At 40.8% G+C, this 15,587-nt stretch overlaps 1 protein-coding gene across 1 annotated transcript in view; it reads left to right on the forward strand.

Annotated features, from left to right (window-relative positions):
• The first annotated feature begins 14,267 nt into the window (after nucleotides 1-14,267).
• The window catches only part of kcnq1.1 (potassium voltage-gated channel, KQT-like subfamily, member 1.1), a 30,539-nt gene continuing 29,219 nt past the window's right edge, over nucleotides 14,268-15,587 (forward strand). The window contains exon 1 of the mRNA XM_029498649.1: nucleotides 14,268-14,587. Coding sequence (XP_029354509.1) covers nucleotides 14,268-14,587 — 320 coding nt within the window. The remainder of the gene's footprint in view (nucleotides 14,588-15,587) is intronic.

A 15,587-nucleotide genomic window follows, 5' to 3' on the forward strand; every position in this document is an offset into this window, starting at 1 on the left:
TTTTTTGACTGGCATCTTCAATATCTCCCTCAGACAAGCATCTGTTTCCAGATGTTTCAAAACCTCCACAATAATACTAAAAAAGTCCAGTTTGAACGACTGGACGTCCTGTTGCACTATCCCCCATTATGATGACGTGTTTTGAATGGCTGGTCAAAACCCACAGCACAGCCAGTCTCCCTGCATCACTGCACCTGTTCCACTGAGGATGTGGTATCCACCACCTTTCACACAGTTCTAACCCACCTGGAGCACAAAGACACCTATGTCAGAATCCTGTACACTGATTTCAGCTGAGCATTCAGTACGATCGTACCCCAGAGACTCACAGAGAAACTTCTTCTCCTTGGCCTGAATACCACCACTTGTCTCTGGAGCCCGGATTTTCTGACTGGGAGACCTCAGTCAGTCCGCATTGGCAAAAAAAAAAACATCTCCAACTCCATCATGCTGAGCACAGGATCTCCTCAAGGCTGTGTTCTCGGTCTGTTGCTGTTTATATTGTTGACACATGACTGTACGCCTGGACACGAGGGGAACCTGTTCATGAAGTTCCGCCAACAGTCTGGGTGAGAGCGGGGTCACCCTGGACAGGCCATCAGTCCATCACAGGGCCAACACACAGAGACAGACAGAGACCAACAACCACTCACACTCACACTCAGACTTACAGACAGTTTAGAGTTACCAGTTAACCCAAAAATTATGTCTTTGGACAGTGGGAGGAAACCCACACAGGGAGAACATGTAAACTCCTCACTGATCTTAATCTAGTTTATCTTTTCCTAGCATTTTGTTTAGCAAATAAAATAAAAATTATGGACTATATCACAAATTTAAAAGCAGATATCTTCCTCATTCAAGAAACCCACTTACAAGATTCAGAAGAAAAATCCAAATTTTAACCAAATCTTTTCCTCCTGTTACAACAGTAAACAAAGAGGAGTCTCCATTTTGGTCTGTAGGAGATTACTGTTTACTTTAAACAGAATGGTAACTGACCATCATTATCCAGGCATCAGTCTTTATCAGTTCTAACAACTGAATATCTATGCTCCTAATAACGATGATCCGGCTTTCCTCCACAAACTTTTTCTGCAATTATCCGACATATCAGCCACCACAACAACGACCATCGGAGGGGATTTTACCATAGTCCTGAATCCTTCTATAGATCGGCCTCATAACTCAGCACACAAAGAAATCCCAGTCAGCTGAAGTCCTAAAGGAATATATGGATACACTTTGGACTTGGCGATGGCTGGAGACTCAGAAATCCTACAGAGGGAACACACCTTCTTCTCAGCAGTGCATCATAGTTTTTCAAGAATTTACTTTATCCTGTCAAACAACTCTATTCCACAAAAAATCAGCACCAGCATAGACCCAATTATAATCAGTGATCATGCACCGGTGTCCCTCCACCTTCAGTTATAATCCACCCTGAAACCGTCACTGCTTTAACACCTCATTACTAAGGGATCCAGAATTTGACTTGTTAATAAGGAAGGAATTGAAAATTTTTTGGAAACAAATGTTTCTTCAAATTCATCTCCATCTCTGATTTGGGAATCTGTGAAGACTGATCAGAGGCAAAATTATATCTTTTTCCTCTTGGAAGAAAAAAGGAACAACTGGCTGAAAAAATCATTGAGATAATAAGATTAAATAACTAACAGAACAATATGCAACAAAACCGAACAAACAATTATGGACCAACTACAAAATGAGAAATTGCAACTAGAAAATATCCTATTAAAAAAAACAAGCTGGGTTTATAATTCAACAACTCAGACACCAACATCTTGAAAAATACTTAACAAATCAGGTAAATTTCTTGCAAATGAACTCCAATGCAACAAAGAAAATTGTCCTGAAATTCTGGACTCAAAAGGCAAATTTACACAATCACCCAGGAAATCAATCATATCTTTAACAGCTTCTATTAAAGCCTATATTCACCAGCAGACCACCCACACCTAGAAGGCATTCAGCCCTTCCTCAAAAATCTAAGTCTGCCTTACTGCCCACTGTAGAATAAAAAAACTCCCTGGATGCCCCACTGACCACTGACCATTAACTGCATTAGAAAATATGCCTGCAGGCAAGGCTCCCTGACCAGAAGGCTTCCCTGCAGAATTTAGGAAACATTTCTGGTTGGTGCTGGCGACTCTATTCCTCAGGACAGTGACAGATCAAAAACACAGGTTACAAGAGCCAGCATGAATACAGCTGCAATTAAATTATTTTTAGAACCAGATACATTTCAAACACTCCCTTCTAACTATCGCCCAAGTTCCTCCACATCTTTGCACTTTGGAACAGAAAGGAATCTTCCTCCTCCATCACCTCTTCCAGGGCAGCTTACTTTGGAAACTTGAGACTTTTGAAATAAAAAATGGAAAGTTTCTTCACTACCTACAGGTGATCAAGACAATCAAGAAGAAAATTCCATCGCTCCAGAATACCGTACAGCCTCCAGAATTCGTCATTAACATCACAAAGCTTTCTCCAAAAAAGAAGAAAGACCTCTCTAAAACATGTAAGTTACTCTCAAGCACCCATGCTATGAATCTACCAAGATCGAAATGGGAAGCAGATCTGTCCCTGTCCACTGACTTCAACTTCTGGACCCAGATCTGCCCAAATCCATTTAAAATGAAAAAAATCTGAATTTACAGCTGATCCATTTCAAAGTACTTCACAGATGACACACAACTCAATACAAGATGCATAGAATGGGTTTCTGTCACCCTGATACATGCACACAATGCACTCAGACCTCAGCTGACACCTATTTCCACGCTCTCTGGCTCTGTTCACCAGTGCAGCACTTCTGCTCAATGGTAACACAGAAACTCACCTCCATTTTGGACTGCAGAGTCCTATTAACCCCTAAGTTTTGCCTCATCTGTGACCTGACAACAACCAATTTACCTAACCATCTATTCCAATCTGTTCGCACAGCTGTAACCATCACCAAGAAAACAATCTTAGTTAACTGGAAAAATACAGCCAATACATCTCTCACTGGTTGAACCTTCATGGGGATCATATATCATTGGAGAAAATATCTACTACCCCCCAAAAAACCAAAAAAACTATTGACTTTCTTTACAAGAAAATGGGCAGCATTCAGCATCTCCCTAAACTTCAATCTGCATCTTGACCTTGCCTACCAACATATGCGACCTGCGTTCATGCACTACCCATCAACACACTTTCCCATTTATTTGAATAACCCTAACCCAAACTTTTGACTGGTAGTGTCCATGTACATTCCCTGCACTATAATATTACTCTCTCTGCTAAGGTGATAACTCCTGTTTATGGCTAAATGTTTATTACCCTCCACATCCAGGATCACTACGGCGGATCCCCGGGTCACAGCACCATTAGAGGTGTCCTGTCCTCCTCACCCCTGGGTTGATCTCTGGCTCCAACGGGTCTGCCCGGCCTCCCTCCCCCTCACGTGGGGATGTACTCGGGTGAGCTGCCTGGGGAATGTTCGCTAATTGCCGGCTCCTCCTTGGTCACCCTGCTGGCATCAGCAGTATGGGCCAGTTCACTCCATCTTTTCCTTTCCTCTCCTCCGCTGCTCCCTCCTCCTGTCCTGCTCTGACATGGCTCTCCAGGTTTAGTTTCTCGTGTGCTCCCGCACACAGGGTGGTGGGCCTGGGGAGCCTGGGCCCCTAACCCGACTCTTGGCCCTGCTGATGGTCTCACTTATATTTAGGGAATGCCCACATCCATCTGTGGTTCCTCTTGCCACCTCCTGAAGAACTGATGAATCTTGCCAATAATGGGCTGAGCTGCTCTTTCATCTCTATGTACCCCATCTTTGACTCAGCTCCTCTGTTGGGACACCTTCACCTGTCTGGACTCCCATCTCTCCAGAGATCTGCACAGAAACCTTCTGGACTCTCATAATCCTGAGTGAGGTGACAGGAAAAGCTCAGCATCCTTCACTCAATAGTTCCTACCAGCACCACCTGCTTCCCTTCTCCTGTCCATCCTTTGCCCCCCCCCATATTCACCGAGGTGTAGCACTGCCCTCCCTGCCACACAAATGTCATTTCACTCAATAAAGATCAACAAACTAGCTTCCAGGGAGGGCTAATGATGGTCACATACACACACACGCACACACACACACACACACACTGAAATAATAAAATATTTAGCTGCAAGACTAAGTGCATCAATATCATAAAAAGTTGGCACACCCTGTGACGTTAAACTATGAGGACTCCCTACATTCATACACAAATCTGTAACTTCTACTCCTTACTTTGTAAAAAACAGGCTAGTTACTTCTTTTTTTTTTTAAACCTCACAGATGACAACACAATGTAAAAGCATACGTAAAAGACGTGATGAACCAGAGAGGGAAAGCGGGAGAAGAAGAGGAGGGAACAGGTAGCCACGGGAAGAAGTCTAGTGAGTCAGGGGACGATAGAGAGAGAACGGAGAACTTGTACTGGAGCAGAAACGATCAAAGGATGTATTGTGTTTCATTAACGGTAAAAATTCATTTTTACTTTTTACTTTTACTTTGAAAGTACATTTCAGAGCCTTTACTTTCTTACTTTTACTTGAGTGAAGGAGTTGAATCAGTACTTCTACTTTTACCAGAGTATTTTTTTACACATGTATCTGTACTTCTACTGAAGTATAGAATATGAATACTTTTGCCACCTCTGTCCATTTCTGGAACCTTAAATCCAAAGCTATCATTGACTGTCACAGGACTACTGGAGGGATGTGCAGGAAATAGGTAATAGTTGACATTTGACACCACCAGTTTTATATAATTCATATCTAAAATTTCTCTCACAAAAGTTGTACTTTTTGACAGCCTTGAAAAAAAAAAAACTGACATTCTTCAGCTCCCATAATCACATTACAAATGTGATTTGCTAATATCAGAGAACATGCTGTTTCATTTAACCTCCACAGCCACTTAAAGCAAGATTTCACATTTTGTGCTTTGACAACCCAGATTTACCGTTAGAGCTGCAGTTATGTGTATAATTATGTCTTAGTCACATCGGAATCGTTAACACACTAATGTCTACTCAAACTTTTATTTCAGTGACAGTTTCATCAAGTCATCTAACTGTGTAAAGCCCAAGTGCCACAAACGCAAACATTCGATTATTTGCGGTGATTCACAGACGTGTTTCTCTTCTTCCAGGCCTCTTTAGTGCGCCCGTTCATGTTCAGCTTTGACAACAGAGAGAACTGCTCGCTCCATTCTTTACACTTATTATGTGCACATTTTGCACACTGACTGTTGTGCACAGAGCTGATAGCTTATATGTCAGCTTGTTCTATTTTATCTACTTCTATCATATTTAATATTCTATTATTCTGTTATATTGTATTATATTTCTATTGCTGTTTTGAGATTACCGTATTTTTATTCAACATATCTATTTTCTGTATATGTTTGACATTCACTGTGGACAGCACAAAGAATTCCATCATAGAGGGAAATGGGTTTCTTTACTCTACATACTGTATGATAATAAATACTTCTTCCTGAATCTTAACTCTATACACTAAAAGGCTTGTTCAGATATTGGTCATTCGGTCATCCTTGCAACCCAGCAGCCATTAGATTAACTGTCTTTTAAAGAATATAGACTGTTTCCATGTCATCTGTATTGAATTAAGCTTGATCGCACCACATTAATGTGCAATGCAACACTGGTAAGGTTACTGATGGTAACTACTTGTTAGATTTAGATTTGATTGTAATGTTTGACCAGTCACTTAACGCTTCAACTGATGCAGCTCCTATTTCTTCCACATAGCTTTCTTCAGTTTTCCACTGAACATGAGCTAGTGTATGGCCTGATATCCCCTGACAGTGAATAAAATTAGATTGTTGATGAATGTAATGGGCACAATTTACATAAGTAGGGCCAGAGACTGGTATAGTCAGGCTGCCAGGCTCGTAGATCTTCGTGACAAGCAGGAAAACCAGCAGTAACTGGGACTGTTTTGCTCTTTTATCGTTTCTATACTGAATACCTCTAAACATGCATTCTGTTTTACAGCTAATTTCTCCCTCTTTTCAAATCCACAAGTTCTGTGTGATTCATATTGCAAGACGCTGTGTTTCAGAAGACAAGGCAAAAAAAAAAATATATAGTGTTGCAGCCATATGCTATCATCATTACCGCAGGGTGCCACTTTCCAAAGAGGAGTAGAGGGGAGAGAGAGATCATTAGCATGCATGGATGTTCTCATATGAAAAAAACTATTGTTAAGTCAAACTAATCGCATCTATTCATCAGTCTTCTTTTATTTCAGCTACTCGATGCATGGATACAAGTATGTCATGAGATATTACAGTTTAGCTGAGTGATAAGATGATTTTAAAAAGTGGTTGATGGCAACTAGTTACCGTGTGTGATTCAACTTGTGAGTAGCCTTCACATTTTGCATTGACTCCTTTTGGCTGATTTGGTTCATACATTTTTTCAGTTTTTACCCTTTACACTGATAGCTGTATTTAGCAATTTCCGTTTCTTGCAAATTGTACTGAATAACTATATATAATGTCTATTCTAGAAATCTATTGTTGGATTAAGATACAAGAGAGGATTTTCAAAATTTTAATTGAAAGCCTTTGTAAAGACTAAGACCCTAACACTTCTGTCAGTGCTTTCAGAAACATACCCATTCTGTCTCTAACCAAGCCCCAAACGTCATGTTATTACAAGATATCCTTAAAAATTGATAAGCCAGGCATGGTTTGATTTTTAAAAACATCAAAATAATTTCCTTAAGACAGCGCCCGGCATTTCCCTGGCATTAGTCAAATAGGAGTTAAATAGTGCATTTGCGTGTGGATAAATGGTGCATCCGTGAGTACTTAGAGCAGCAGAATGGTGTGCGTGGGGCTGACTACACTCACTACAGTGTGTATGTTCATCATAATGAGGGAACATGGAAAACAATCCCAGTCCAATGGCCTATTTCACTGATGTGTATTTCACACATTTCACTGATGTGACACAGTAATTGTGACCTTGGTCTCCCATTAAAAATCAATTTGTTTTGTTTTGTCTTTTCAAGAAATTTGTTAACAGTAACAGAAATATATAGCAGATCAGCAGCCCTTTCTCACACTGAATCACATCGGCTGTAACAAAGCGCTTTCACAGCTCCCATCTCTCTCCCGACAGTATTGTCAACATCGGTCGCCCTTGCTGCCTCTCTGTAGGCGACACAGCATGGGCTGCATGCGGAGCACTCACGCCCTGGGGACACAACAGCAGCAATAATACTTAACTTTTGACATCTGAGTGACAAGGGGGCCAATTCAGACATAACCTGTTGCACCGAATAGTGTTAAGTGCCGAACTATTTGCCTGAGGGGGCCACGGGGGAGCTGGCCCGGAGCAAGAAGCAATCTGGGTTACTATTTTGAACAGAAATCACTCTTCTTTGTGCATTTCAGTAGGCTCAAACAATATGGTAATCTGATTTATGGGCTTAGCATAGCATGCTAATTAGATGAGAAAACATGTCAGCATGGATGATGGTGTTACCATAAAATTCACAGTTGTGGTATAGATACAGGGAGTGCTTCAGGTCAGATTTCAGGGGCAAAATGTGTAAAATGTTCTCCACAGTCAGGTACAGGGACGGGCTGAGTAGATGGTCGTGTGAAAATATCCGCATAATGGACTTGAAGGCCAATAAATCAATATTCACTCTCCCTGCACTGCACGCACTTGCCCTTAAATAAATATTCAGCTATTTTGAGAGATATATGGGGTTATGATTTCATGGAAGTCTGCACTTTGAATTCATGCCCATATGACAGGCATATCTACTTGATGAGAACTAATGTATTAATGATGGTAAGTTTTCTTTTTCTTTTTTTTTTTATGTTTGTTTGTTTTCTTTTCTTCTTTTTTTTCTCCCACTAGGATAATTCGAGACTACGGAGAATCTCTTAAGTGGCACTTCTTGCTGGAGTGGCTGCACATTCACAATTTTCATCAGCAAAAATATACACAGTATATAATCATTGCATAAGCTATTTGCCTCATTCAGAGTTTCAAATGTCCATAATTGTGGACAGAGAACTGTCAAAAAGATGTTACTGTCACTTCTATTAATGTGAATCCCGTCCCTGTGGTTTTATGCCTCTAACAACCAGTAAAGTTGCAGTTTGTGAAAGAAATATCAGTACTTTGCTAAAATAAGAATCTACAGGTGGTTGTGGTTCAACGAACAGGTCTCCCGATGGAATAGCTTGGTGACATTAGTTGACACCATCCCTGCTGCAGATATCAGAAGCCCAAAAGCATTTCACCCCTTAGTGCTAAGTGTGGAAGGGCTCAGACATCAGTCAGAACCATTGGTTTCTCTCGCTGTTCCAAAGCAATTTCCTGCAAGAAATGGCACAGTAATATGCACATTTCAAAATGTAGGGAAAGCTCTCGGAGGGTGCTTTTTTTTTTTTTGCCCTTTGTTCTTCCTAACCTCTGCTCCATTTGGCAAATCCAATGAGGGCTTTGTCAGGATTCCAAGACCATGCCTGCATTAACTCAGTGATTTCAGAAAACGGGAATGTTGCTTTGCATCTCTTACAGGCTGGGTCCACTTCTTTGCACCATGTCTGCAGGCCTGCTACAGCACACAAGAGGAAAGTCAGCTTACCCTGGTCAGTAACCAAGCTTTCCTTCCAGGGCATAGCCTGATCCCTCTGCATCCACTGACCCTGACAGGTGAGTCCTGTCACTTGCATGCACCTTCTTATTCTCGTGCTTTTAGAACTGGCCTCTCTCCATCACTAACAGTTGTGCTTTCCAAGTCCTACAGTATCAGTCCTTGGCAGACTACCTCAGCAATCTCCTGTCTCCTGGGCTTTCCAGCTGTCCTCTGCTTATCTTTCTGGCTGCTTGTGGCTTCCACTTCCTGCTGCACTAGATAGTCTTTTTGGTATTGTAGTAAAGACTGTGAAGGAATTTAATCGACCTTAAGTGTACTGTGTCATATTTGGTATAATCTAGTATAGAGAATGAATGCTTGAGTTATGAACAATAACAAAAAGTGCTTTGTGGAGTAAATGAACTTGGCATTTGGCATTTGACCACCAAATTCAAATGAATTCATCCTTGAATTCAAGTGAATATCAATCCATCCATCCATCTTCATCTGCTTACCCAGGGGTCGGGTCACGGGTCAAGTGAATGTTTGAACAAGAAAAAGAAAGTGCCTCAAGTATCTCTAACTTGTTACATCCACGAGAAAGGATAGTTTGTCATTTCTAAAACTGACAGAAAAACTGTCTACAGTAAAGGCAGACTTGAAATATTTTTCCACAAACAAGTTACTTGTTTTGATTTTTGTCACAGCTCCTCGACCAACAGTCTCATTCCCGGCCTCCTTTTGTGTGTGTGCTGTGCCTCTTCTTTGGATGCTGACATATCCCACCCGTCCGCCTGTCACCTGTTTCCCCTTGTGCCTGACTCTGAGCAGAGCTGGTATCCTTCACCAATACAGTATGTCTCAATTTTACCTCAACCTTATCATATGAACAGATTTCTAAATGTGTTTAGAAAATGTTGGGGGTCAAGTAAGAGAACATTTTAAAAACAAAGATTCGTATTTAGACGCCAACAAACACAAATACATGTGACCACATTGTTTGAAGTGATACCACAGAAGAGAAGATATTTTGCAGCATCTCCCTGTTACATAATATAAAACCGACTATCCTTCATGTTTACCAATCCTGAATTTGACCGTTGAGTCAAAGAAGATTTGTGAATTCATCCTTAACCACTTTTCCGTTTCTGGGTTGCAGGGGTGCTGGAGCCAATCCCAGCTCACACTGGGTGAGGGCGGGGGAAACCTTGGACAGGTCGCCAGTCCATCACAGGACCAACACACAGAGACAGACAGAGACCAACAACCACTCACACTCAGACCTACAGACAATTTAGAGTCACTAATTAACCTAAACATGATGTCTTTGGATGGTGGGAGGAAACACACACAGGCACGGGGAGAAGATGTAAACTCCACACAGGCCCCAGGCTGGGAACCTTTTTATTGTGTCTTATTATTTTTGTTCTGCATTTGTCCTCACAGCTTAACACCACAGGGTGTCATTATATGAGATTGATGCACTTATAGTCTTGCAGCTAAATATTTTATTTATATTTTATAACAATATGACTCAAGCATACCATCACATTGTACCTCTTTCCAAATGAATACTTTTGTGAGGAAAAAAAGCAGGACATTGATTTACTTTAACTCCAGCAGCCTTCAGAGATGCTGGATTTCAACTCATCAGAGAAGATGAGAGCTGAGCTGCATGTGTAGGAAACGTGTGACATTTCAATCAGAATGAGTACTGTGGCTTTTCCATCACGTCACTTTTTCATGTTGCCATGTTACAAAGTTGTGGGGACAGTTACTAGAGGCACCTGATATTTTTTCCACATAGAAAATTGTCTTTTTAAGATTACACTGGAAAATATATCTGGAATAACTTATCTAAAGCCATAAGCCATTTTGTGGTCATTTCTGCTATTTTCATTTCTATTTTTAGATATGAAGGAAGGTCTGACATACATAAGCAATGATATGCAGATCCTTAATCCTACAACCATGCAACACCACACCTGTTTCTACTGATTCGTGGGGTTTGGAAATACTGACATTTCACTTGGCTAAACTTCAGAAACATTTGCTTTGATGAGCTTACGTAAGCAAAACAACATCAACAAAGAACTCAAATCACACTGACGCAAAACACATTTACAGTATGATAATATGATCTAATACCTTATATGTGTATAACAGCTATTTATTTTATACATGTTGCAACCATACTGTGGCATTTATGTATGAGTTCTAATACATTTTTACATTTTTGAATTTTTTTTAGCAGCTTTCCACCTGGGCCAGATGATTGGATGCGTTTTGACAAAAGATCATCAAATGCGACACAAATCAGATGTTGTCAGAGGATATCTACCAACTTCAAAAACTGACTAAGTTCTTCGTCGACGACAAGTGACTGGTAATAATGATAAATGTTTTATCCAATTATAGAGCAGTAGCTGTCTGTGCAGCTATTTGAAGTTGAAATTTATGGCTGTGATTGTCTGATTATAGGTTGCAACATAAGCAGCAAAAAAAAAAAGCAAAAGGACAGAGTTCTATTTTACTGCCAACGTGAGTCAAAGCAAGCCAAATTTTTGTTTTCAAATGGGAGTTCATGACAGGCAATATTGTTTTGCCGCCTACCATACATTTGAGTGTTACAAAAGGTGCATCTCCAAATTCAACAAAAGCGGGACCCCTTTCTAAGGCTACATTCAGAGAGGCCTTTGGAGGGGGACAGCCTTGTCATATTTGCTCAAGAAACACAGACTTCAAAGGATGTAGTCCTCGAACTGGGCCACAGTGATTATGCATACAACAGCGTCGACACAGTGACGCAGATGCTCTTCATCATTATTAATTAGGTTATATCAACAAAAGCCAAACCCTCACCCATCTTTACATATTACATGCTCTGACTTGATTAGCCATGTCTTTAAATGAATAGGCTTAGTCACTGGTAATTTGTTTAAAAGGCCATCAAGTGATAGCTCCCCTTCCCTTTATGTGTTTATATTATGCATAAATATGGAAGACAGTGCAGTCTGAGATCCCATGACTAAGTCCCACTGACTGCCCTGAATGCTTGGACAGAGCCTGTGTGGAAAGGCTGTCTGCATTGTACCTTGCAGAAACATTTAAACCTTATGTAACTGTTCAAAGCATTTACAACAAGGAACGGGAGTCAATTGGAAACTGTTGATGCTCACTGCTAAAGCTGACACCAGACCTTGACAGCTTTCTGCCCTCTGGTGTCAACTTCAGTGGGTGGCCTTTGCTTCTGTAGGTGGATTCAGGTTTTCAAAATGTTTGGTACTAATGGTTAAAATAATCAATGAGTAAATATAACTGCACGTGCATTTTATAGGTAATTTTTGAATGTAGTGCAATTTGGGTTTGCATAACATTTTAGCAGTTTCCCTTTTAGTCACATCAAAAAAAAAAACTCACTCAAACTTCATTTTACTCAGTTTGAAAAAAAAAAAAGCATTTAATAATCCTTGTTTTTATTGTAAAATTATGTAATCCAAGTGGCTGCAACTGAAAATGATTTTCATTATTGTTGTCATCCATACAGTTTTTTTTTCTTGATCCTTCAATTTAATATTTACCAAGCAGTCATCAATAAACAGTAAATGATTGACTGTCCTACTGTCTCTCCCAATTTGATGGCTTTTGATTCCATCAGGAAAGCTTAATTAAATCCATTTTTTGTAATGGTTTTGTAAAATGAGAAGCCCAGTGGATTAGCTGCAAATCAAAAAGCTGGAAGAATACTTGACCTTCAATGGGGACTGCCCCTCCAGGTCGTAACAACTTGAATGAGGTAGAGCTGTCTTTTAATGTCTACCTGGCAACAGATTCTGTCATCACACGATTGCTACCCAACTCCTATTAATATCTTCTGCCGTGAACTGGTTTCCTCCTCCTTGGACAAGCTTTGTCAAGGTCAATCAAAAAAAAAAAAAAAAAGAGGGGAAAAAATTCCACAGAGTAACCTTCTGAAACTAAGCTGCATGAGTCCCCAGAGTTTCTGTAGATTACACTAATGACGTTGGTTTCAAGGCGTAATTAATCACACTTCGTTTCATGGACATGTCAAGTTACAGCCTTATATGCTGATCTTTATTTTATCATTTGGTAAGAGGTGCTTGTTTTTGCCTTCATGGTGGCGGTAGAAGAGATTAGGTGACAAAGTAAGGAAAGTTAAAGCCTGTAGACTTAAGCTGTTCGGTGACAAGTTCCTCCATCTAATAATATTTGCAGTCTTCGCAGTTGCACGTTGACTGTTGTTGGCAGGTATGAGTGTAGAGGAGAATTGGTTGGAGCTCCCAAGCATGTCCTTCATGCACACTGACTCTTCTAACTGACCTCCTACTGTCAGTTTAATGAGGGAAATGACTCATAATCTGAAAGTAAAATCAAACAAAGAGAGGCCTTTCTGTAAACTCCTGCACAAATGGATTCAGCCTATCCCCAATTTTTCTTTAAAGATTAGCTCTCCTAAATTATAAATTCATGCAAAAACAACAATGCACAAAAACAGATAATGAAAGTTGCTACAAATGCATTCCTCGTCATTCATCTCTTGCTGTGTTGCTGCTTCCGTACGAGATTAAGACCTTCAATTCTAAGCACTAACGTTGTGTTAATTTGTGGCCTCAGCATCAACAATGAAGACACCTTTGTCTCTGCATAAAACCGTGACCGCACGATATATCAACCTACTAAATAACTTGACTCAATGGCCTGAGAAGTTAATTTAAAAAAATCAGCTTTTAATTGAAAACCATAATTGAAGGGACAGTTAAGAGTACTGTCCTGCTTTTTTATGTATCTACACCTTTGTGAGCCTCTCAAAACAAGACAAAGTCAGATGTCACCTGAGAAAAATATCAGTTTGCCAGCTCCTATCTTCTGCTTTGAGTTTTAGTTGAGGGGGGGGGGTCACTCTTTTGTTTACATGTGCATTTTGACTCTGCCTTTGCTTACTTTAAGTGTACAGATTATTCGAGTATGTTGCAAGAGCTTTTGGCCGTATTTCAAAACAATTCAGTGGTAACCTTGAGGAATTCAAGGTTGGTTTTCTGCTTGTTTTGTGTTGTACTTCAACCACTCATGCACAAATGATGTGAGAGTGACTAATGTGATTAATGTAACACCTCAGTCATTTTGACAAGTCAGACTTTACTCATTTAATGACAGCTGCAATGCGTCAGTGTTTGACTATTATTGTTGTGGATGTTAACTCTGTGATCACTTCAAGTAGTTTTGCAAAGCAAAAAAAAAAAAAATCAAAATCTCTGAGCAGCTGGCGAGTGACAGCGCACCGCCTGGCGCCCGCAGCTCTCCAGATTGATAAGTGCTCGGAAAGAGGCAGGGGATACTCATTCAGGGCTGAGACTAGCCATTTCCTCAACAGCCCAGAGAGCTGTAAAGCTAAATTAAAGAAACGCCATCCCGGTGATCTAGAGCATTAATAACACGCTTTATGTTCCACTTTTACGCGCCCTGGAGCGAACAGTCGCGCTTCAGGAGTGTGAGCGCACATGAGTCCGTTTGACTCAGACACCCGGTCACCGTGAAAAAGTTCCAGCCGGCAGAGGAATCCCGGAGCTACAATGTCCAGTTTGGCGTCCTGTCAGGGGAACACACGGAGGGCTTCTGGTGTGACACGTGGAAGCAGACCTCCGGATCTGGAGCTGTCGGAAACGCCTGCGGCCACTGGCACGTTTGCCGAAGGCGACAAAAAGCCAGAGGACGGCGTCACTCGCCCCGTTCACCTCCAGCCCTACTTCTCTCACCCCCGGATGTCCGTGCGGATGTCGGTGTACAGCACCGGGGTCCGACCAGTCGTCGCTCGCGCCTACATCCAGGGACGCGTGTATAACTTTCTGGAAAGGCCGTCTGGCTGGAAATGCTTCGTTTATCACTTCACTGTGTGAGTGTTGTTATTTTCATAACCATACAGGTCCACGGGGTGTTCAAGGGCATAGCTGCAACTTCAAGACCACAACTACACCGGAAGGGGATATTCATTCAGGGCTCCAATGCGCCCATGTCGAGCCAAGGAAGCGTGCTACAAACAACTGGCACTCCAGTGAATTTTAGAAAGATGCTGCAAAACTGGGGGTCCATTTAGCAACACTTTCAGGATATTTCAGTCTAGCCATAGCTGATTTAAAAAAAAAAAAAATCAATATAATTCACCGAAGATAGCAGAATTTCAGACGAAATAGGTCCTTGCAGGAACACGAAAGGAATATAATGCCCGTTTTTAGCTTGAGATTATTTTCCTTTGCACCATTGAGTGCTTAATTTTCCAGAACGAGTTGAAAGCAACATCAGAGATTACCGTTTTGCAATCACTGAGCCAATTACAACAAAACATCTAGAACTAATTTAACCTGACAGGGAATAATTTAGTACGTTTTCCCACCTGACAGTATGGCTGGTATGTGAGAGCACCTGGCAGTATGAAAATGAAATATAAATCATCCAGCAAGCAAGGAACATAAAAGTTAGGGGGTATGTGGGAAGTTTCAATCAGCTAAATGAGAATGTCGGATTATGTTGGACCAAGCAAAACTGATATGACAGTTTCATGAGGTAGCTTGAAAATTTGTACTTTCATCAAAATGAAATGTTTCCTGTGATGCACCAACACTGACATAATACCAACAGATTAAGATTCAGCAACACATTTCACCATTTATTTTTCATTGTTGTTGTTGTTGGGTTTTTGGTGTGTGTTTTTTTTTTTTTTTGTTGTTTGTTTGTTTGTTTGTTTGTTTGTTTTTCTCTTGGTATATCTTGTATCCTAGAAGCTTCAATAGATCCAGACTGGACTGTTCCAACACAGGTTGAGGAATGCTGGCACTGATAGCAGGCAGCTAAACTCGGCTGTGTGTGCGTGTGTGTGTTGTGCAGGAAGTATCACA

Source organism: Echeneis naucrates, chromosome 3 (assembly GCF_900963305.1).
Source record: "Echeneis naucrates chromosome 3, fEcheNa1.1, whole genome shotgun sequence".
NCBI lineage: Eukaryota > Metazoa > Chordata > Actinopteri > Carangiformes > Echeneidae > Echeneis > Echeneis naucrates.